The sequence below is a fragment of the Eleutherodactylus coqui genome, chromosome 12 (genome assembly GCF_035609145.1).
Source record: "Eleutherodactylus coqui strain aEleCoq1 chromosome 12, aEleCoq1.hap1, whole genome shotgun sequence".
In the NCBI taxonomy this organism is placed as follows: Eukaryota; Metazoa; Chordata; class Amphibia; order Anura; family Eleutherodactylidae; genus Eleutherodactylus; species Eleutherodactylus coqui.
Genome location: NC_089848.1, coordinates 123488726 through 123513595, shown reverse-complemented (window position 1 = coordinate 123513595; position 24870 = coordinate 123488726). Strand labels below are relative to the sequence as shown.

Sequence of the window (24870 nt, the reverse complement as noted above, 5' to 3'; positions counted from 1 at the left end):
CTTTCAGAGCGCTATCGTTCCATGCCGTATCCCCCGCATAGCGTCTGAAGTTGGAGCAATAATCCTCCACAAAAAACGCCCCCTGATGCAGCGCCAACAGCCGCGAAACCGCCAACCCCACTCGGTCCGGTTCGTCGAAGATACCCCCGAGTTCCTGGAAAAAGGAGTCCATGGACTGCAGGCAGGAGGATTCCTCGGGGATGGAAAAAGCCCCGCAGCAGGGACATTATAAGCCCGACCCTCTGGGCTTCCGACCCGGAAGAACGGGGGCGCATCCGAAAAAATAAGCGACACGCCTGTTGGAAAACAAAAAAAATTGTTCCTCTTCCCAGAGAACACCTCGGGAAGAGGGCACTTAGGTTCTGGGCTGGGTGAGGCGTCCGGACCCTGCAACGACCCCCGCTGCTCCTGGGCTGCCATACGGGCGGATAAATCCTGGACCACCGGCACCAAGGCTTGCAGCTGGTTCGCAAGGGCGCTGATCGCCTCCATGAAAACGGTTTAAAGGGCCAGTTATTATGTTACGGCACTCTGACCCCCCCGAGCGCCAGGTGGGGTGCCCTAAACTTCCCGCACCCCACTGTCCCTGCCTACTTGCCTCGGCCCTGGCTAACTCCAGGCGGACAACTGGACAGTGGTCCCTGCACTGGCTAGGGACCTGGCGACTGACAAGATGTGACTAACTAATGGGGGGACAGAGTGCCGACAGAGAAGGCAGATGGAGTACCAACAGGTAAAAGACTGAGCTAGCGAGCTAGAAAGGATGCTGACCGGCAACTAGGAACTGGCAGAGACAGGCTGCAGACAGAACTCACTAGTGGCTGACTGAACCAATAACTGGCAGTGAGCTCAGGTCACTGCCAGCCTTATAACTGCAAGGCTCCGCCCAGGGGCGGAGAGTGGGAGGAGCCGACTCTCCCACTGCTGCATAAGAAAGGTGGAGGAGTGCGGGCGGCACCCTACGGGTGGACACACCCACACCGCCGCACGCTGGCTGCCCCACGCCGCCGGGAGAGCCCCGACTCCAGAGCTCCAGGACGCCGGAGCCGACACCGGAGCGGCACGCGCCGACCGCGGGACCCTGCGCCACCCTGCATGGTAACACAGAGATTGTGGGGTAAGATCTGGGGAAACCTGGCTGGCATATCAAGGGAGAGTCCAGAGGTCTACGAGACATCCTACACCCCCCTAAAGACTCTTTCCCCTAAGCAATTATATCTTTAAGCCCATAGGGACAGCAACTGACTTCTCTATGAGCAAAGCCTGTGGCAAAGGGGGGGGGGGGGGCATGGGATAGCTATAACTCATCTAACATGCGGCACAAAAGAGTTTCGAGACACATTGAGACTGATGAGATAGGCCCAGGATTAGGGACAGATAAAACAGTCATTTTAAGGGGGGATTCTAATGGATTGTAATAAACTAAGTAAAATGCCTATTGCAAATATGTGCTTCTGTTCTACAATTGCTAACACAGCTGTCTGAAAGTGCTGACTAACTACTCGCTCCCCCTCCCATCGTCTACTCAAGATGGCGCTCCCATCCAAGAATGCAACTAAGATACCACAGATGATGACGTCAGCTCCTAGGCAATAACCAATCAGCTACAGATTCATACTTCATGACGTACTAACTATGCATACAATCTATAAAACCCCATGCAGCTTGATTAGAGTAAAGAAGTTTCATTTTTGCTGAGCAGTGTGCCAGAGTGATTCTTCCTGTGCATGCACAGGCCTTGGAACTTCTAATTAGGAAGGGGGCAGATATTTATCGGGTACTCCAAGTGCAAATCCATAACAATATAACTAGAGATGAGCGAGCACCAAAATGCTCGGGTGCTCGTTACTCGTGACGAAATTATCGCGATGCTCGAGGGTTCGTTTCGAGTAACGAACCCCATTGAAGTCAATGGGCGACCCGAGCATTTTTGTATTTCGCCGATGCTCGCTAAGGTTTTCATGTGTGAAAATCTGGGCAATTCAAGAAAGTGATGGGAACGACACAGCAACGGATAGGGCAGGCGAGGGGCTACATGTTGGGCTGCATCTCAAGTTCACAGGTCCCACTATTAAGCCACAATACCGGCAAGAGTGCCCCCCCCCCCCCCCCAACAACTTTTACTTCTGAAAAGCCCTCATTAGCAATGCATACCTTAGCTAAGCACCACACTACCTCCAACAAAGCACAATCACTGCCTGCATGACACTCCGCTGCCACTTCTCCTGGGTTACATGCTGCCCAACCCCTCCCCCCCCCCCCCCCCACAGCGCACACCAAAGTGTCCCTGCACAGCCTTCAGCTGCCCTCATGCCACACCACCCTCATGTCTATTTATAAGTGCGTCTGCCATGACGAGGAACCGCAGGCACACACTGCAGAGGGTTGGCACGGCTAGGCAGCGACCCTCTTTAAAAGGGGCGGGGCGATAGCCCACAATGCTGTACAGAAGCAATGAGAAATATAATCCTGTGCCACCGCCATCAGGAGCTGCACACGTGGGCATAGCAATGGGGAACCCATGTGCCACACACTATTCATTCTGTCAAGGTGTCTGCATGCCCCAGTCAGACCGCGGTTTTTAATTCATAGACACAGGCAGGTACAACTCCCTATTGTGAAGTCCCTGTGGACCGACAGCATGGGTGGCTCCCTGGAACCCACCGGCGGTACATAAATATATCCCATTGCATTGCCCAACACAGCTGAGGTAGTAATGTCGTGCTTAATGCAGGTGGGCTTCGGCCCACACTGCATGCCCCAGTCAGACTTGGGTTCTTTAGAAGTGGAAACAGATGCATTTATAATTCCCTGTGGACCGACAGCATAGGTGGCTCCCTGGAACCCACCGGCGGTACATAAAAATATCCCATTGCATTGCCCAACACAGCTGAGGTAGTAATGTCGTGCTTAATGCAGGTGGGCTTCGGCCCACACTGCATGCCCCAGTCAGACTGGGGTTCTTTAGATGTGGAAACAGATGCATTTATAATTCTCTGTGGACCCACAGCATGGGTGGGTGCCAGGAAGCCACCGGCGGTACATAAATATATCCCATTGCATTGCCCAACACAGCAGATGTAACGTCAGCTGTAATGCAGGTGGGCTAAAAATTCATTTGATTACACTGTAGGCGAGGGCCCACAAAAATTGGTGTACCAACAGTACTAATGTACCTGAGAAAAATTGGCCATGGCCAACCAAGAGGGCAGGTGAAACCCATTAATCGCTTTGGTTAATGTGGCTTAAGTGGTAACTAGGCCTGGAGGCAGCCCAGTTGAACGAAAAATTGGTTCAAGTTAAAGTTTCAACGCTTTTAAGAGCATTGAAACGTATAAAAATTGTTTAGAAAAATTATATGAGTGAGCCTTGTGGCCCTAAGAAAAATTGCCCGTTCGGCGTGATTACGTGAGGTTTCAGGAGGAGGAGCAGGAGGAGGAGGAGGAGGAATATTATACACAGATTGATGAAGCAGAAATGTCCCCGTTTTTGATGGTGAGAGAGAACGTAGCTTCCATCCGCGGGTGCAGCCTACGTATTGTTTAGGTACCGCTGCTGTCCGCTGGTGGAGAAGAGAAGTCTGGGGAAATCCAGGCTTTGTTCATCTTGATGAGTGTAAGCCTGTCGGCACTGTCGGTTGACAGGTGGGTACGCTTATCCGTGATGATTCCCCCAGCCACACTAAACACACTCTCTGTCAAGACGCTAGCCGCAGGACAAGCAAGCACTTCCAGGGCATACAGCGCGAGTTCAGGCCACGTGTCCAGCTTCGACACCCAGTAGTTGTAGGGAGCAGAGGCGTCACGGAGGATGGTGGGAAGATATTTATCAGGTACTCCAAGTGCAAATCCATAACAATATAACCTGAAGTAACAATAAGCAATATTTACTTCACCAAACAGTCTTTAGGCCTATAAGCATGGGATACCTGCTACAGCTCGGTGCCCAGCCGACTGAGGATCAATCTCTCTCTAGCTCACCAATACACGGTCAGCGTTGCAAGAGGGCAGGAAATAGAGGAACCACTTGGCATGACTTCACTATTTAGCACTCCTTTCTTGGTTCACCAGAGGAAAACTGCCTGTTAGACAATCGCTACAGCCCTGTATCACTAACCAGGAGAGACTCCCTTTGTCTGTCCACAGCTTAGCTACCCTCTCTACACACACTGCACTTCCTGTTCCTTCCTGCTCAGCTCTGTTCATTCTTTCCGGACCCTCTCAGAGACCAAGTACCATTACAAGAAAACATCATACTAACATTAAACAGCGATAAACTGTACCCTCCTTACATCTGTGTAATTATCCTTCAATAACATCTTATCTCCCCTCTTCTTTCCATAGACTTCCATCAGCAGCATGAGTCACAACCTTTCTCCACTCCCTGTGTTCCGTCTTAGTGTGTCTTTGTCACTAGAGATGGATATCACTTGACAGGAGGCAGTGGGCAGCACTTGGAATTTAGTTAGTTATAGCATTGGCTATCCTATTAACACATTTAAAGGAGCGTTGGAGTTAATTATATTAAATAGGGAAATGAGCAGCTTACCGCTAGTTTGTTTGCAGATAGAAGAATAAGTCTCATTACAAGGCGATGTCTTCCACTGCCCATCAGTATCCACATATACACAGGAGGTGCTTTTCCTCGGCTCCTCAGCGGCCCATTTTGTGTAGCGCACTTTCCAGTTATCAACCCATTTATACGTATTTTTAGTCTGAAAGAATTAAAGTTGTATACATGTAAATTTCAGCAGCGATAGCATTTTACACTTTTTCATGCATATGGCTCTCTAAGGCCTCAAGAGAAATTATATATTTTATAAACAAATATTTTATTGGTTTTAAATAATGCTATCAATAGAAATCACATAAATGCAGCATATAGAAATAAGAAAGGAAGAAAAAAAAACCACATGATGATCCAATTATAATCTGGCGTGTGCTATCTGTAGTAAAAGCACACAATAAAACACTAACATGCCATAAGGTAAGTCACGTCTTATAAGTTGTATCAATCCATTAGTGCAATCAACATCAGGAGTTGGTATTGAGGATCACCTGGAAAGAAAGGAAGTTTAACAGAGGGGACAGGGGAGAGTAACAGGTGTAAATTAATAAAACTGAACTTGAAATTGGGTCCAATGATGTAAAGGTTAAGAGCTGCACACATAGGAAGCTACAATGTGTATAGGTATGGTGTACTATAGAATCTACACAGACTGAAAATAAAAAACCCAATGATTGCTTTATCTTTAAAGAAAGTTATCAAGTATATCCCGAAAAATCAAGCCATTTTGCCCACTGAGTTTTAAATCCAGCTAGAGAATCAAGTCTAGTCGCAATCAAGTTCCATTATACAGCTATGCTGAACCATCAAGAAAATGTCTGACAAGGAAGGAACCTTGGCACTCCTCCATCGTTTTGCTATAGATGTTCTGGCAGCCGTTAAGATATGGGATATAATGAGAAGATCAGCTGATGTGCCCTCCTCTATGTCCAAGAGCAACACTAGGGTCCCAACACACCGTAATGTGTAGGATTGAACATATTGCATAGTGGGTTTGTTCCCAGAAGGTTTTGAGATGTTCACACGACCACCAAATATGCAATAAAGATTAGAGATGAGCGAACACCAAAATGTTCGGGTGTTCGTTATTCGGAACGAACTTCCCGTGATGCTCGAGGGTTCGTTTCGAACAACGAACCCCATTGAAGTCAATGGGCGACCAGAACATTTTTGTATTTCGCCGATGCTCGCTAAGGTTTTCATGTGTGAAAATCTGGGCAATTCAGGAAAGTGATGGGAATGACACAGTGACGGATAGGGCAGGCGAGGGGCTACATGTTGGGCTGCATCTCAAGTTCACAGGTCCCACTATTAAGCCACAATACCGGCAAGAGTGCCCCCCCCCTCCCAACAACTTTTACTTCTGAAAAGCCCTCATTAGCATGGCATACCTTTGCTAAGCACCACACTACCTCCAACAAAGCACAATCACTGCCTGCATGACACTCCACTGACACTTCTCCTGGGTTACATGCTGCCCAACCGCCCCCCTCCCCCCCACAGCGCACACCAAAGTGTCCCTGGGCAGCCTTCAGCTGCCCTCATGCCACACCACGCTCATGTCTATTTAGAATTGCGTCTGCCATGACGAGGGACCGCAGGCACACACTGCAGAGGTTGGCACGGCTAGGCAGCGACCCTCTTTAAAAATGGCGGAGCGATAGCCCACAATGCTGTACAGAAGCAATGAGAAATAGAATCCTGTGCCACCGCCATCAGGAGCTGCACACGTGGGCATAGCAATGGGGAACCTATGTGCCACACACTATTCATTCTGTCAAGGTGTCTGCATGCCCCAGTCAGACCGGGCTTTTTAATTCATAGACACAGGCAGGTACAACTCCCTATTGTGAAGTCCCTGTCGACCCACAGCATGGGTGGCTCCCTGGAACCCACCGCCGGTACACAGAAATATCCCATTGCATTGCCCAACACAGCTGAGGTAGTAATGTCGTGCTTAATGCAGGTGGGCTTCGGCCCACACTGCATGCCCCAGTCTGACTGGGGTTCTTTATAAGTGTACAGATGTAGTAAAAACTCCGTGTGCACCTACAGCATGGGTGGGTGCCAGGAAGCCACCGGCGGTACATAGAAATATCCCATAGCATTGCCCAACACAGCTGAGGTAGTAATGTTGTGCTTAACCCTTTCCAATCCAATTTGTATATGGTTTTCCTAGGGGGCTTACTCTTTTTCTGCCGTTATACAACGGCGCTATATGCTGGCTAAAGCCAGTACTGCATGAGCTGACACGTAGGATAGGCTCCGACAGCAGAGAGGCTGGCAATATACAGTAAGAGAACCCCGACGGACGTCTACCAACAACGGAGCTGTACAGCCTTAAACCCTAATGTCTTCACAGGTCACACAGTGGACTGGAAAGGGTTAATGCAGGTGGGTTTCGGCCCACACAGCATGCCCCAGTCAGACTGGGTTTCTTTATGAGTGGAAACAGATGCATTTATAATTCCCTGTGGACCCACAGCATGGGTGGGTGCCAGGAAGCCACCGGCGGTACATAGAAATATCCCATTGCATTGCCCAACACAGCTGAGGTAGTAATGTTGTGCGTAATACAGGTGGGCTTCGGCCCACACTGCATGCCCCAGTCAGACTGGGGTTCTTTAGAAGTGTACAGATGTATTAAAAACTCCGTGTGCACCTACAGCATGGGTGGCTCCCTGGAACCCACCGGCGGTACATAAAAATATCCCATTGCATTGCCCAACACAGCTGAGGTAGTAATGTCGTGCTTAATGCAGGTGGGCTTCGGCCCACACTGCATGCCCCAGTCAGACTGGGGTTCTTTACAAGTGGACACATGTAGGTTAAACTCCCTGTGGACCCACTGCCTGGGTGGGTGCCAGGAAGCCAGCGGCGGTACACAGAAATATCCCATTGCATTGCCCAACACAGCTGAGGTAGTAATGTCGTGCGTAATACAGGTGGGCTTCGGCCCACACTGCATGCCCCAGTCAGACTGGGGTTCTTTAGAAGTGTACAGATGTATTAAAAACTCAGTGTGCACCTACAGCATGGGTGGCTCCCTGGAACCCACCGGCGGTACATAAAAATATCCCATTGCATTGCCCAACACAGCTGAGGTAACGTCAGCTGTAATGCAGGTGGGCTAAAAATTAATTTGATTACACTGTAGGCGAGGGCCCACAAAAATTGCTGTATCAACAGTACTAATGTACATCCCAAAAATTGACCATGGCCAGCCAAGAGGGCAGGTGAAACCCATTAATCGCTTTGGTTAATGTGGCTTAAGTGGTAACTAGGCCTGGAGGCAGCCCAGTGTAACGAAAAATTGGTTCAAGTTAAAGTTCCAATGCTTTTAAGCGCATTGAAACTTATAAAAATTGTTCTGAAAAATTATTTGACTGAGGCTTGTGGCCCTAAGAAAAATTGCCCGTTCAGCGTGATTACGTGAGGTTTCAGGAGGAGGAGCAGGAGGAGGAGGAATATTAGACACAGATTGATGAAGCAGAAATGTCCCCGTTTTGGATGGTGATAGAGAACGATGCTTGCATCCGCGGGTGCAGGCTACGTATTGCTTACGTATCGCTGCTGTCCGCTGGTGGAGAACAGAAGTCTGGGGAAATCCAGCCTTTGTTCATCTTGATGAGTGTTAGCCTGTCGGCACTGTCGGTTGACAAGCAGCTACGCTTATCTGTGATGATTCCCCCAGCCGCACTAAACACCCTTTCCGACAAGACGCTAGCCGCAGGACAAGCAAGCACCTCCAGGGCATACAGCGCGAGTTCAGGCCACGTGTCCAGCTTCGACACCCAGTAGTTGTAGGGGGCAGAGGCGTCACCAAGGATGGTCGTGCGATCCGCTACGTACTCCCTCACCATCCTTTTACAGTGCTCCCGCCGACTCAGCCGTGACTGGGGAGCGGTGACACAGTCTTGGTGGGGAGCCATAAAGCTGGCCAGGCCCTTAAAGACTGTTGCACTGCCTGGGCTGTACATGCTGCTCGATCTACGCACATCCCCTGCTACCTTGCCCTCGGTACTGCGCCTTCTGCCACTAGCGCTGTCGGCTGGGAATTTTACCATCAGCTTGTCCGCAAGGGTCCTGTGGTATAGCAACACTCTCGAACCCCTTTCCTCTTCGGGAATCAGAGTGGGCAGGTTCTCCTTATACCGTGGATCGAGCAGTGTGTACACCCAGTAATCCGTCGTGGCCAGAATGCGTGCAACGCGAGGGTCACGAGAAAGGCATCCTAACATGAAGTCAGCCATGGCTGTCCTCACTAGGAAGATCACTTTCAGGATCCTCCTCCTCCTCCTCAGGCCATACACGCTGAAAGGATGACAGGCAATCAGCCGGTGTACCGTCAGCAGCGGCCCAAGCTGTCTCTTCCCCCTCCTCCTCATCCTCCTCATGCTCCTCCTCCTCCTCCTGTACGCGCTGAGAAATAGACAGCAGGGTGCCCTGACTATCCAGCGGCATACTGTCTTCCCCAGCCCCCGTTTCCGAGCGCAAAGCAGCTGCCTTTATGGTTTGCAGGGAATTTCTCAAGATGCATAGCAGAGGAATGGTGACGCTAATGATTGTAGCATCGCCGCTCACCACCTGGGTAGACTCCTCAAAATTACCAAGGACATGGCAGATGTCTGCCAACCAGGCCCACTCTTCTGAAAGGAATTGAGGAGGCTGACTCCCACTGCGCTGCCCATGTTGGAGTTGGTATTCGACTATAGCTCTACGCTGCTCATAGAGCCTGGCCAACATGTGGAGCGTAGAGTTCCACCGTGTGGGCACGTCGCACAGCAGTCGGTGCACTGGCAGCTTAAAGTGATGTTGCAGGGTGCGCAGGGTGGCAGCGTCCGTGTGGGACTTGCGGAAATGTGCGCAGAGCCGGCGCGCCTTTACGAGCAGGTCTGACAAGCGTGGGTAGCTTTTCAGAAAGCGCTGAACCACCAAATTAAAGACGTGGGCCAGGCATGGCACGTGCGTGAGGCTGCCGAGCTGCAGAGCCGCCACCAGGTTACAGCCGTTGTCACACACGACCATGCCCGGTTGGAGGCTCAGCGGCGCAAGCCAGCGGTCGGTCTGCTGTGTCAGACCCTGCAGCAGTTCGTGGGCCGTGTGCCTCTTATCGCCTAAGCTGAGTAGTTTCAGCACGGCCTGCTGACGCTTGCCCACCGCTGTGCTGCCACACCGCGCGACACCGACTGCTGGCGACATGCTGCTGCTAACACATCTTGATTGCGAGACAGAGGAGGAGGAGGAGGAGGAGGATGGTGCTTTAGTGGAGGAAGCATACACCTCCGCAGATACCAGCACCGAGCTGGGGCCCGCAATTCTGGGGGTGGGTAGGACGTGAGCGGTCCCAGGCTCTGACTCTGTCCCAGCCTCCACTAAATTCACCCAATGTGCCGTCAGGGAGATGTAGTGGCCCTGCCCGCCTGTGCTTGTCCACGTGTCCGTAGTTAAGTGGACCGTGGCAGTAACCGCGTTGGTGAGGGCGCGTACAATGTTGCGGGAGACGTGGTCGTGCAGGGCTGGGACGGCACATCGGGAAAAGTAGTGGCGACTGGGAACTGAGTAGCGCGGGGCCGCCGCCTCCATGATACTTTTGAAGGACTCCGTTTCCACAACCCTATACGGCAGCATCTCAAGGCTGATGAATTTAGCTATGCGGACGGTTAACGTTTGAGCGTGCGGGTGCGTGGCGGCGTACTTGCGCTTGCGCTCCAACAGTTGCGCTAGCGACGGCTGGACTGTGCGGTGCGAGACATTGGAGGATGGGGCCGAGGACAGCGGAGGTGAGGGTGTGGGTGCAGGCCATGAGACGGTCGTGCCTGTGTCCTGAGAGGGGGGTTGGATCTCAGTGGCAGGTTGGGGCACAGGGGGAGAGGCAGCGGTGCAAACCGGAGGCGCTGAACGGCCTTCGTCCCACCTTGCGGGGTGCTTGGCCATCATATGCCTGCGCATGGTGGTGGTGGTGAGGCTGTTGGTGTTGGCTCCCCGGCTGAGCTTTGCGCGACAAAGGTTGCACACCACAGTTCGTCGGTCGTCAGGCGTCTCTGTGAAAAACTGCCAGACCTTAGAGCACCTCGGCCTCTGCAGGGTGGCATGGCGCGAGGGGGCGCTTTGGGAAACACTTGGTGGATTATTCGGTCTGGCCCTGCCTCTACCCCTGGCCACCGCACTGCCTCTTGCAACCTGCCCTGCTGATGCCCTTGACTCCCCCTCTGAAGACCTGTCCTCCTGAGTAAGCGTTGCACACCAGGTGGGGTCAGTCACCTCATCGTCCTGCTGCTCTTCCTCCGAATCCTCTGTGCACTGCTCCCTCGGACTTACTGCCCTTACTACTACCTCACTGCAAGACAACTGTGTCTGATCGTCATCGTCCTCCTCACCCACAGAAAGTTGTTGAGACAGTTGGCGGAAGTCCCCAGCCTTATCCCCCGGACCCCGGGAACTTTCGAATGGTTGGGCATCAGTGACTATAAACTCCTCTGGTGGGAGAGGAACCGCTGCTGCCCAATCTGAGCAGGGGCCCGAGAACAGTTCCTGGGAGTGTTCCCGCTCCTGAGCAGGTGTCATTGTAGTGGAGTGAGGAGGCTGGGAGGAAGGAGGAGCAGCAGACAGAGGATTCGGATTTGCAGCAGTGGACGGCGCAGAACTGCGTGTTGACGATAGGTTGCTCGAAGCACTTTCTGCCATCCAGGACAGGACCTGCTCACACTGCTCATTTTCTAATAACCGTCTCCCGCGTGGACCCATTAATTGGGCGATGAATGTGGGGACGCCAGAAACGTGCCTCTCTCCTAATCGCGCAGCAGTCGGCTGCGACACACCGGGATCAGGAGCTCGGCCTGTGCCCACACCCTGACTTGGCCCTCCGCGTCCTCGGCCGCGTCCACGTCCTCTAGGCCTACCCCTACCCCTCAGCATGCTGTATTACCAGTGATTTGATTTCACAGGCAGGAAATAAATTGGCGCAAGACTGCAGGCCAAATATAATTTTTGCCCTTTTTGGAAAACGAAAGGCCCCACTGCCTCTAGTGAATGAATAATCTACGTTTAATAACTGTGCTGTGTCCCTGCTTATGTGTCACAGAACGTGAGGGTAGCAGAGTTATTATAACTCTGGCAGAGCAGGTATTTTTTTCCCAATTAAGGAAAGCAAATGGCGAAGCCAGCAGTAAAGCGTAGCTGGGTGCGTCTGATTTAGCAATGTTGTTCACGTAGCTCACACGTGTCCACAGCCCTTAGGACGGACAGAGGCTGGACAAATAGATTTGTTTTCAGTTTTTTTCCACCAAAAGGCAGCACTGCGTATATTCTATGAACATGAGAAGTTTAATAACTGTGCTGTGTCCCTGCTTATGTGTCACAGAACGTGAGGGTAGCAGAGTTATTATAACTCTGGCAGAGCAGGTATTTTTTTCCCAATTAAGGAAAGCAAATGGCGAAGCCAGCAGTAAAGCGTAGCTGGGTGCGTATGATTTAGCAATGTTGTTCACGTAGCTCACACGTGTCCACAGCCCTTAGGACGGACAGAGGCTGGACAAATAGATTTGTTTTCAGTTTTTTTCCACCAAAAGGCAGCACTGCGTATATTCTATGAACATGAGAAGTTTAATAACTGTGCTGTGTCCCTGCTTATGTGTCACAGAACGTGAGGGTAGCAGAGTTATTATAACTCTGGCAGAGCAGGTGTCAGGACAGTGTCCGGGATATGGGGGTCCCTGAGATATCCCGCAACCCCTGTCCCTGCCTACTTGCCCCCCTGGGCTAACCCCCAGGGCGACAACTGGGCGACGGTCCCTACCCTCACTAGGGAAGCGGGACACGGGAGACAAACAGACACTGAGACAAACAACGGTAGAATGGTCAGACAATCCGGGTAGGCAACAAGAGGGTACGCAGTACAGAGGGGTCAGGCAAAACGTAGTCAAGTCCAAAAGCAGGTGTCAGAAAAGCCGAGGTCACAAGAGCAGTCAGGATAAACGCGGGTGCAGCTGGAGAACCAAACTAACACTGGCAAGGCCTGAAAGGAAAACACACATATTTAAATGCTGTCAGTGCTCCCGCCCCAGAAGCTGATTGGGGCGGGGAGCCTGACAGCAGCAGGGCTAATCAGGGAGGTGCTGGGGGCACGCCCCCAGTCTTGCAGCACAGACCGTTACTAGGGAAGCCAGCCTGGTAGTCAAGTGACTAGAAGCACCAGCTGCCTCCCTAGCAACCCGGCGGCGACCAGTCTTACAGCGGCCCGGGGAGATCACCAGAACCGGGGCTCCCCTACGCCGCACTCCTGTAGCCCGGGTGGCAGGACCGGTGGTGCGGGCACGGCGGCCCCGAGAGTTGCAGGTTCTGACAGTACCCCCCCTTCTACGGGGGGACACCGGACCCCCATGGCCCGGTGCGGGCTTAAGCGGGAAAGCCCTGTGGAATGACTGGACTAGGCGTGGCGCATGAACGTCCCTGGCAGGGACCCACGTCCTATCCTCAGGGCCAAATCCTCTCCAGTGGACCAGGTACTGCAGCCCACCTCTAACCCGTCGGGCATCCACAAGCCTTTCTACTTCATACTCCAGTTCCCCCTGTACCAGAGAGGGAGGAGGTGGGTTCTGGGTGGGGAGAACTGGAGTCACATACTTCTTAAGCAAGTTCTTGTGAAAAACCTTGTGGACCTTCCAGGGGTCAGGAAGTGCCAACTTATATGCCACCGGGTTGATAACCTGAGAAACCGTAAATGGGCCAATGAACCGAGGAGCAAGTTTCAGGGAGGGAACCTTAAGTCTCAGATTCTTGGATGATAATAAAACCTGCTCCCCGACCACAAAAGGTGCAGAGATAGTCCGTCTTTTATTTGCGTATTTACGCAGTTTCTCTTGGGAACCCTGAAGGTTCTTACGAACCTGGGCCCAAACTGTGCACAGTTCTTCAGCGGATATGTCAGCGGCCGGATTGTTCGAGACAAAAGGAGTAGAAAGCGAGAACCGGGGATGAAACCCATAGTTACAAAAAAAAGGTGACAGTTGGGTCGACGAGTTACCATGGTTGTTAATAGCAAATTCGGCGAGAGGTAAGTAGTTGGCCCACTGATACTGGTTATCAGAGACAAACAGTCGCAGATACTGGATAAGTTCTTGATTCATCCGTTCCGTTTGTCCGTTACTCTCGGGATGGAAAGCGGAGGAAAAGGACAAATTAACGTTTAGATTTTTACAGAAGGCTCGCCAGAAGCGAGCGACGAACTGAACCCCTCTATCTGACACAATATCCTCGGGGATCCCATGTAACCGAACAATCTCCTTGATGAACATCTCAGACAAAAGTTTGGCGTTAGGCAACTTGCCAAGCGGAACAAAATGAGACATTTTAGAGAAACGGTCAACTACTACCCAAATGACCGTATTCCCCAGCGAGGATGGCAGATCAGTAATAAAATCCATGGACAAATGGGACCATGGCCTGGACGGAATGGGCAAGGGCAGAAGAGGCCCCTCAGGACGTCTCCTGAGGTTCTTCCCCCTTGCGCAAACCGGGCACGCGGACACAAATACCCGTACATCCTTGGCCATGTGCGGCCACCAATAGAGTCTGGCCGCTAACTCCAGAGTACCCCTGATGCCGGGGTGTCCAGCTAGGACTGAAGCATGTGTCTCCTCTAACACTTTCAATCTCAGTGATAACGGGACAAATAATTTACCTTCCGGAAGGGCTTCAGGAGCCGATTGTTGAGAGGCGTAAATGAGAGGTGAAAGGTCGGAGGAGACAGCAGCGAGGACCACCCCAGGGGAGAGAATGCTCTCAGGCTCCGGCTCGGAAGGTTCCGGAGAACCAAAACTCCTAGACAGGGCATCAGCCTTGACATTCTTAGAACCGGGTCTATAGGTAACAACAAAATTGAACCGAGAGAAAAACAAGGCCCAGCGGGCTTGCCGAGCATTTAACCTCTTAGCGGAATCTAGATAGGTGAGGTTTTTATGGTCTGTGAGTACCGTGATCTGGTGATGGGCTCCTTCCAAAAAATGCCTCCACTCTTCGAAAGCCCACTTAATCGCCAGCAATTCCCGGTTGCCTATATCATAGTTCCGTTCGGTGGAAGAAAACTTCCTAGAAAAATAGGCACACGGTCTAAGGTTGGTGAGAGTGGAGGGACCTTGGGACAGTACCGCTCCCACACCAAACTCAGAGGCATCTACCTCCACCACAAAAGGGCTGGACAGATCCGGTTGTACTAGGACAGGTGCAGAAGAGAACGCCGCCTTTAGGGTATCGAAGGCCCTCAGAGCCTCAGAAGACCAGGTCCTCACATCTGCCCCCTTTCTGGTGAGGTCAGTTAGAGGTTTAGCCACCACGGAGAAGTCTTTAATGAATTTGCGATAGTAGTTGGCGAAGCCGAGGAAGCGTTGAAGGGCTTTCAACGACCCTGGCTGGGCCCACTCCGTGATGGCCTTCACCTTTTCAGGATCCATCTGGAAGTCGCATGGCGTGATGATATACCCCAAAAATGATATCTTTTGTACCCCGAAAACACATTTCTCGAGTTTAGCAAACAGCTTGTTATGTCTGAGTCGAGCTAGCACAGTCTGAACGTGAGTATGGTGACTCGGCAAGTCGGAGGAAAAAATCAAAATGTCGTCTAGATATACAACCACGAACACCCCCATGATATCCTGAAACACTGAGTTCATGTACCCCTGAAAAATGGCGGGGGCGTTACACAATCCAAAAGGCACAACTAGGTATTCAAAATCCCCGAGGGGCGTATTGAAGGCGGTTTTCCACTCATCCCCTTCCCGAATGCGGATGAGGTTGTATGCTCCCCTGAGATCAAGTTTAGAAAACCATCGGGCACCAGCGACCTGGTTGAGGAGGTCAGGAATGAGTGGAAGAGCATACTGGTTTCGGACTGTGATTTTATTTAGCTCTCTATAGTCAATACAGGGCCGGAGACCCCCATCCTTCTTCTCAACGAAGAAAAACCCGGCACCCACCGGGGATTCTGAGGGCCGGATGTGCCCCCTGGCCAGACTGTCGTGGATGTAGTCCCTCATGGATTCTCTCTCTGGGACCGTAACGTTATAAATGCGGCCCTTAGGAAGTTTGGCCCCAGGAATCAAGTCTATTTTACAGTCCCATTCCCTATGAGGGGGCAGAGCTTCAGATAGTTGTTTGGAGAACACGTCAGAAAACTCGGAGAGGTATTCTGGTAGGGGGGTCCCCTCGCAGGTGGAGATTCCCACCTTCACCGCACAAAGGTGGTTGACACAGCGGGGACCCCACTTTACCAGTTCCAACGTGTCCCAATTTACTACCGGGTTGTGCTCCCGGAGCCAGGGGAGGCCTAGGACGACGTCCACAGACAAATCTCTCATCACTAGAAAGGTGCAGGTTTCCACGTGTAAGGCTCCTATCGTAAACCTTACTTCAGGGGTAACCAGATTAACCACCCCTGCTTGCAATGGAGTGGAGTCCACTCCTGAAACCAGAATCGGAGTCTCTAAACGTAACAAAACTCCGGACAGTTGAGCAACGAAATTAAAGTTAACGAAATTAGCCGCAGCCCCAGAATCAACAAAGGCTTGCCCAGTGCGGTGGAAAGCATGAAATTCTAGGGTGCAAGGCACTAACATCTTGGACAACACAGGGAGTACCTTGGCTCCTAGACAGTCCCCCCGACGACTGCCTAGGAGCGGGAGTTCTTCCTGCCGTGGCTTCTTAGCGCAGGTAGCAATGCGGTGACCCGGCTCCCCACAGTAGAAGCAGAGGTTCTTCTTCAGGCGGTGTTCCCGTCGTTGCTTGGGGGTCATGGCTCCCAGCTCCATGGCCTCGGTGGTGGGAGGGTAAAAGGTCGGGTCAGTCGAAGAAGTAGACGTGGGGAGTGGGGTGGTCCGAGCGGCGTGTCTGGCCCTCAAACGTCGGTCGGCTCGAATAGCCAGCGACATGGCTTGCTCCAGAGTTCTAGGCTCTGGGTGGGCCACAAGTAGGTCCTTGAGACCCTCAGACAGGCCGGTCAAAAATAAGTCTTTTAGGGCGGCATCGTTCCACCGGGATTCCGTACAATGTTGACGAAATTGGGAACAGTAGTCCTCCGCCATCTTACAACCCTGGCGCAGGGCCAGAAGTTTGGAGACTGCGTAGCCCGCCCGGTCGGGTTCGTCATAAATTTGACCCAGGGCGGAAAAAAAGGCGTCAAGGGATAGTCGGGCTGGAGAGCCAGCTGGTAGCGAGAAAGCCCAATTTTGGGGCTCTCCCCTCAGGCGGGTAATTACGATTCCCACTTTCTGGTATTCAGTACCAGAGGAGTGGGGGCGGAGATCAAAGTAGAGCTTGCAGCTCTCCCTAAATGCAAAAAACTGATCTCTCTCTCCGGAGAAACAATCCGGAAGCGTGGCTCGAGGTTCTGACATTGTTCCTGGAGCGGACGAGGGCTGCATGGGGCCTGCAGCTGCCACTTGTTCCCGTGGCTGCAAGCGGGCGGTTAGGTCCTGGGCAAGGGTCGTAAGGACCTGGACCTGGTTCGCTACAGCCGCCACGGCCTCCATCGAGGGGCTCAAAGTCGCCGGGCGGATGCAAGGGTCTGACCTTCGTTCGGCCAGTGTTACTGTCAGGACAGTGTCCGGGATATGGGGGTCCCTGAGATATCCCGCAACCCCTGTCCCTGCCTACTTGCCCCCCTGGGCTAACCCCCAGGGCGACAACTGGGCGACGGTCCCTACCCTCACTAGGGAAGCGGGACACGGGAGACAAACAGACACTGAGACAAACAACGGTAGAATGGTCAGACAATCCGGGTAGGCAACAAGAGGGTACGCAGTACAGAGGGGTCAGGCAAAACGTAGTCAAGTCCAAAAGCAGGTGTCAGAAAAGCCGAGGTCACAAGAGCAGTCAGGATAAACGCGGGTGCAGCTGGAGAACCAAACTAACACTGGCAAGGCCTGAAAGGAAAACACACATATTTAAATGCTGTCAGTGCTCCCGCCCCAGAAGCTGATTGGGGCGGGGAGCCTGACAGCAGCAGGGCTAATCAGGGAGGTGCTGGGGGCACGCCCCCAGTCTTGCAGCACAGACCGTTACTAGGGAAGCCAGCCTGGTAGTCAAGTGACTAGAAGCACCAGCTGCCTCCCTAGCAACCCGGCGGCGACCAGTCTTACAGCGGCCCGGGGAGATCACCAGAACCGGGGCTCCCCTACGCCGCACTCCTGTAGCCCGGGTGGCAGGACCGGTGGTGCGGGCACGGCGGCCCCGAGAGTTGCAGGTTCTGACAGCAGGTATTTTTTTCCCAATTAAGGAAAGCAAATGGCGAAGCCAGCAGTAAAGCGTAGCTGGGTGCGTATGATTTAGCAATGTTGTTCACGCAGCTCACACGTGTCCACCGCCCTTAGGACGGACAGAGGCTGGACAAATAGATTTGTTTTCAGTTTTTTTCCACCAAAAGGCAGCACTGCGTATATTCTATGAACATGAGAAGTTTAATAACTGTGCTGTGTCCCTGCTTATGTGTCACAGAACGTGAGGGTAGCAGAGTTATTATAACTCTGGCAGAGCAGGTATTTTTTTCCCAATTAAGGAAAGCAAATGGCGAAGCCAGCAGTAAAGCGTAGCTGGGTGCGTATGATTTAGCAATGTTGTTCACGCAGCTCACACGTGTCCACCGGCGTTAGGACGGACAGAGGCAGGACAAATAGAATTATTTTCACTTGTTTTACAAGCAAAAGGCCACACTGCGTATATTCAATGAATAATAACTGTGTTGTGGCCCTGCCTATACAATTCTTTCCCTGCAGTATCAATGGAGGGTGGAATGCTCTGCAGAGGCGATTTTGAGAAGCCCCCAAAAAATGCAGCACAGCTAACAGCAGCCTGGACAGTACTGCACACGGATAAATATGGCCCTAGAAAGGACCGTTGAGGTTCTTGAAGGCTACACTCACTCCTAACACTCTCCCTGCCTATGCAGCACTTCTGTCCCTAATGCCAGGTGCAACGCTCTGCAGAGCCGATTTTGAGAAGAAGAAAAAATGCCACTGCTAACAGCAGCCAACACACAGCTATCAGTGGCCCTAATAAGGACCTTTGGGGGGTCTTGAAGCCTACACTAACTACCAATTCTTTCCCTACAGCAGCTCCGGTACAAACAGCACTGTCCCTCATCTAACTCACACGGCATCTGAGGCGAACCGCGGGAGGGGCCGACTTTTATGTTCGGGTGACACCTGATCTTCCCAGCCACTCACAGCAGGGGGGTGGTATAGGGCTTGAACGTCACAGGGGGAAGTTGTAATGCCTTCCCTGTCTTTCAATTGGCCAGAAAAGCGCGCTAACGTCTCAGGGAAGGAAGTGAAAGTAACCAGAACACCGCATGGTGTTCGTTACGAATAACGAACATCCCGAACACCCTAATATTCGCACGAATATCAAGCTCGGACGAACGCGTTCGCTCATCTCTAATAAAGATCCAATTTGTTTATGGCATCTCCAACACTAGTTAGAGTGTTGTGGTGACATTTTAGATAGGCGGTATGGTGTCAGATACCATCGATATAGTAACTTCCTATTGGTTTCCAGATGGTTCACACAGTGAGAATATTTATAACTAAGTGAGAAAGCCTGTGACCATTGATCTGCAGAAAAAGATTCATTAAGATCCTCTTCCCATCTGCTTTGAAATAGAGGAGTAAACGGGGGGCAGAGCCTGACTGTGGAGCATGATGGCAGCTTAGGACCGGAGCTCCCACAGAACGGCGCCCTCAGAGAGCTCCCAGCAGCGATAATAGCGGCAAAATGCCCAAACAAGCAAAGGAAAAAGAAGGAGAACATACCAGCACACCGAAGACATCTAAGAGCCAGACGGGGATGCAGCGATTTCTAAAGGAACGGGGCTCCCGCTCTCCCCATCCGTCCAGCAAGATGGCGCCGGCCTCGGAGGCTGCTTCTGCATACAGTAAGAAGGGGGAGGGTGATACATCCTCAGATGAAGAGGACTCAGGAACTGTCTCCCGGGGGTTTATGAAAGAGCTGCTGACTAACGCTCTGCGCCCTCTTATCAATGAGATGTCAGAGATAAAAGATGATATAAGGCAGATGGGCTGCAGAGTGGAGGAGCTTGAATCTGCCTCTGCATCAGTCACAACACATGCTCTGGCTATGGCTGCAGTCTTAAAGGAGCAGCACGCTAATTTAAATAAAGCTCTCATTCTCCAAGAAGATCTGGAGAACAGAAATCGGAGATGTAATGTCCGCCTTAAAGGCTTACCTGAATCCTGGGCGACGGAAGCCTTGCCTAAAGTCGCTTCAGAAATATTTGGTCAGTTACTTGGGCATGACAGAGCAGCGACAATTTCTGTGGAGCGTATCCACCGCACTCTGGGACCCCCCCCCCCCCTCCTCCTACAGAGCCCCCCAGGGATGTTATCTGCAGGCTCCTCACCTTTCAGGACACGTCTGCCGTCCTTAAAGCTGCCAGACAACACAAGGACTTAAAATATGGGGACTCCACGGTCCAGATCTTCCAGGATCTTTCCCCTGCCACCCTATTAAAGAGACGAATCATGCGTCCTCTGTTGGAGGCCCTAAGAGCACGAGACATTCGTTACGCATGGCTCTTTCCCTTTGGCATCAACATCACCTACAAGGGACGCAGACTTCTCATCCGTACTCCAGAAGACCTCAACGATGCATGGGAACACCTTGAGATGGACCCGATTGAGCTGCCGAACCGGCTGCCTCTCCCGGAGTTCCCCAGGCTCCCTAAGCTGACCCCCCCCCCGGAGGTCTGGCAGCCAGCGGGTAACCTCAAATCGCCCAGAGGTAAAAAAAAGAAAGCGAAGGACCCTCCTGCTGGCCCTGACGGGTGAAGATGAGGAGACTCTCAGGTTTTCTTTTTTCCTATCACCATCCTTTGGATGTACCTGTTGTTCCGCTGCTTCTTGATCTGGCGACCTTTTATTGTTTTCGTAAGATCTCGGCAACGTGTTCGTATATGATGACTTTGTTATTTACCGCGTTAAACAAGTTAATGCATTAATGTTCCTTTTCTTCTCCCCTATAGCGATCAACTACCTAAGGCATTTTCCCATCAGCTCTAGGCTCCTGGGGGCGCCTACCTGTTCAGGCTACTATTGACGCAGTTGGTGGGCCTTCCCGGTAAGGCACACACAACTCGCCCTCATCCCCCAGCAGGGTCTGCTCAAGTTTGCTGACCTGCTGACCTAAATTTACATTTTTAGTGTCGTAGTCTGTGACACATTTTTCAGCACTTGTTCTCCCTTTTGTGTCTACCCAGTGTTTTCCCCTCTCACTCTCTGCACTTCCCCTCCATCTCCTCTTCCCTCCGTGTCCGACCGAGTGACAAGGAATTAGTTCTAAGTCACTAAGCGCTCACTTACATAATCTTGCTTCCTCTCTCTACCCCCTTGCTAGGGTACTTCCGGCCACTCCTGCGGGTCCGTGATGGCAAAACCTCTACTATTTACTACCTTCAACGTGAATGGACTGAACTCTCCTAGCAAAAGACACCACGTGGCCCTTCTTCTGAAAAGGTATGGCTCTGGGGTAGTGTTTCTGCAGGAGACCCATTTTAAAGGGGACAGATGCCTATCCCTTCCTGGGGGGCAGTTCCCGCTAGCTTTCCACAGTTCCCACCCCTCCTCCGCCTCCAAGGGTGTGTCCACACTAATATACAAGTCCCTTAAGTTTAGTTGCGAGGCTCGCTTCGCAGATGAGGAAGGCAGAGTTCTGTTCCTGAGGGGCTACCTAAACGATACTAAAATTACCCTTGCCAACCTCTACGCCCCTAATAAGGACCAAGTAGAATGGCTCACAAAACAATTAGAAGCGCTCAGGATCTTCGCCACTGGGCAGATCATCCTGGGTGGAGATTTTAATCTCACCATCTCCCCCTCCATGGACTCATCGACTGGAAAATCCCAGATTTCACAAAGGAAATTAAGTAAACTCAGCAGATCCCTCGCGCAACTCCATATCGTGGACGCCTGGAGGTACTCTAACCCATCCTCCAGGGATTATACCTTCTTCTCGCAGGTCCACTCCTCCTTCCAGCGGTTAGACTATGTTTTTATTTCCTCCTCCTTCCTACAATACACGAAAAAAGCTGAGATAGACTCCATTGCCTTGTCGGACCACGCCCCAGTCCACTTGTCTATTTACCTTCCAGGCTCCACTCCCCGCGAGTGGAGATGGGGACTCAACCCTTCTCTCCTGGATTCGGCTGAGGATAGAGCCCAGCTCAACAAAGCGTTGGAAGAATATTTCCAACTCAACACCACAGAGGATATGTCAGTTCCGGTGGTATGGGAGGCTCATAAGGCCTATGTGAGGGGCCTTCTGATCTCTGCTGGATCCAGGGCAAAGAAGAAACAACAGAAAGACATTGACGAGAAACTTGGTCAAATTGCCAAATTAGAGTGACGAAGCTCTCACAAAGTGTAGCGGCCATGGAGAAACTCACCTCCCTCCGAACTGAACTTAAACTCCTTTTGGAAGCTAGGTTCAACAAAAAGCATCTATACCTCAGACATATCTCTTACGCCCAAGGTAACAAGGGTAGCAAATTCACGTCGTCCCTTATCAAAAAAGCCCAAGCAAGGAACCTTATTAAGGCCATTAAATCCCCCAAGGGCCATCGCGTCACATCTACCCCTGATATTGCCAAAGAATTTCAATCCTTTTATTCCCGCCTATACAACCTTAAAGATCCTCCCACTCCTGAAGAAAGAGCTGTCTTGAAAAAACAAATCGACCACTTCCTCAAAGACCTAAACCTCCCCAAAATTCCAGATGACGAGACCACATCCCTCCTGTCCCCAATCACCCCGCAAGAGATACAAGACCTTATAAACTCATCTCCCCCGGGTAAAAGCCCAGGCCCAGACGGCCTCCCCCTTATATACTATAAGGCCCTGAGTACTTCGCTCATTCCTAGATTAGTAGACTTGTACAATGCTCTCCTGAGTGGGACCCCCCTGCCTAGACAAGCGCAAGACGCGCATATTACTCTTGTGCACAAAGAGAACAAAGACCCTGAGTCTTGCGGGAGCTACCGCCCCATCTCCCTGATTAATTTCGACATGAAATTGTGGGCCAAAATCCTAACAAAATGCCTAGAAAAACATACTACCTTCTTGATCAACCCAGAACAGGCAGGCTTTGTGCGGGGAAGAGAGGGGAGAGACAGTTGTCTCAGACTCCTACATGCTGCTAGATTTGCCCAAAAACGAAACTTATCACTCGCCTTAGTAGGTACTGATGCCGAAAAGGCGTTTGATCGTGTGAATTGGACATATATGGAGCAAGTCTTGCTACACTTTAATCTCCCACCCCAATTCGTCTCAGCGATCTTCTCTCTCTACGCAATGCCCCATGCGAGACTCAAGGTTAACGGTTCTCTCTCCCCTTCCTTTGAAATAGGAAATGGCACTAGGCAGGGGTGTCCCCTCTCCCCTACGCTCTTTGTCCTGGCCTTGGAGCCTCTTCTCCAAAAAGTGAGATCGGATCCTTCCATAAAAGGTCTCAAAATTGGGAACGACACTCTCTCGACGGCGGCTTACGCCGACGATATTATTTTCCTTATTACTAACCCGGAGGAGGGGCTCCCTCGCCTGGTTTCTATGCTAGAAAATTTTGGTGACCTATCTAATTTTAAAATTAATTTCACCAAGTCAACTGCTCTAAATGTTTCCATTCCAGCCAACCAAATTAATGCTGTCAAAAAAGTATCCCCATTTGCGTGGTCCGACACGACAATCGATTTCCTAGGCATAAAGATACCCAAGAAAGCGGAAGACCTATTCGCGACAAATTTCCTCCCCGTCCTGGCCAAAGTTAAAAAACTGCTAAGATCATATGATCTCCCTTTTATCTCATGGCTAGGTCGTAAGAACATCCTAAAATCCTATGTTATCCCAATAATCCTTTATAAAATGAGGCTCCTCCCCATTTCCCTCCCAGCCAGCTTCTTCAAAGCACTTCGCACAATCTTTTCCAGATATCTCTGGATTGGAAGGAGGCCTAGACTGGCTTATGGCCTGTTGATTAAAAGGCGCACGGAAGGAGGAGTGGACCTCCCCTGTCCACGGGAGTTCTATCTTGCTACTCTCTTGAACCACTGGATAGAGCTTACACACCCTAATAGAGATCCGCTGTTACAACGCCTGGCAAAAGGATCCTACGGCCCTACTTTGATAGAGGATTTCTGGTTCCCTGAGGGGACGAGCAGAAGAGATCGGAAGAAAAATCCTCTTCTGGAGGGAGCAATGGAATCCTGGGCTGTCCTGGGGAGGACCTTGCCCCCCCCTTCCCCTCGCACGCCCCTGTCTGCCTTATATAAATTTATGAATCTTTCCCTGGACTCTTGCTTGACACGGGCGTGGAGGATGCTCTCTGGCAAACACTTCCACGATGTACCTACCCTTGAGCAGGGGGCCGACCTCACTCTTACGGACGATCTCCTACCAAATCGCCCCCTCCCCTTCTTGGTGTCGGCCCATGTGATGAAGGTCCTGAGCGAATTTCGGAAAACCCGCGGTCCCTCTAGACCACTTACTCCTTTTGAAACCGCAATTGGCATCTTCCCTAACCCCTCTTTGAGGAAAATTTCTCTCATCCGCAAAAAGTTCGTTTTCCGCCCCTCGTCTGGAAAACCTGCCTTCCTCTTCTCCTGGGAGAAGGAGCTACATATTTCCCTCTCAGAAAGCGAGACCAAAGCGATTTTGAAGACAGCTTTCGGGCTCTCCCCCTGCGTCACCGCCCAGGAGTCACATTACAAGCTCCTGGCGCGGTGGTACAGGACCCCGCAGTGGCTGCATGACCATAATTTGGTGGCAGAGGACATGTGCTGGAGATGTGGGAGTGCCACAGGCTCCTACCTTCATATTTGGTGGGATTGCCCGAATATCATTCCTTTCTGGAAGGATTTGGCAATCGTGTTAAAAAAACTCCTACCAGACTTAGTGGTCTCCCCAGATGTGGTCCTCCTGTGGAGACCTACCCATGCCTTCCACCCGTACAAGCACAAGCTTGTCGCCCTGCTGATCGACTCTGCCAAATCTCTTATTCCACTTTTGTGGAAGCAGAGGGACTCTCCGACGATGGCCCTATGGAGGTCCAAAGTTGATAGGTTAGCGAATTTAGAGGAGCTCTCAAGCTGGTCAAACGGAACACATGATAGATTCTTGAAGATCTGGGAACCCTGGCAGGGAATTAGGAAAGCGGACTCGTGACCCAGGCACTCTAGTCCTCTGCAGTTAAACCCTCCTCCTGGTTCCTCTGTGTGGCGGTTGATCCCCGAAACGCCGTTTGCTCCTC

The 24870-nt window shown here is 51.6% G+C and overlaps 1 protein-coding gene across 1 annotated transcript in view; it reads right to left on the bottom strand.

Moving 5' to 3' along the window:
- Positions 1-24870, bottom strand: part of LOC136587226 (macrophage mannose receptor 1-like) — a 353431-nt gene that overhangs the window by 92285 nt on the left and 236276 nt on the right. The window contains exon 25 of the mRNA XM_066585783.1: positions 4549-4714. Within this exon, the coding sequence (XP_066441880.1) occupies positions 4549-4714 (166 nt within the window). The remainder of the gene's footprint in view (positions 1-4548; positions 4715-24870) is intronic.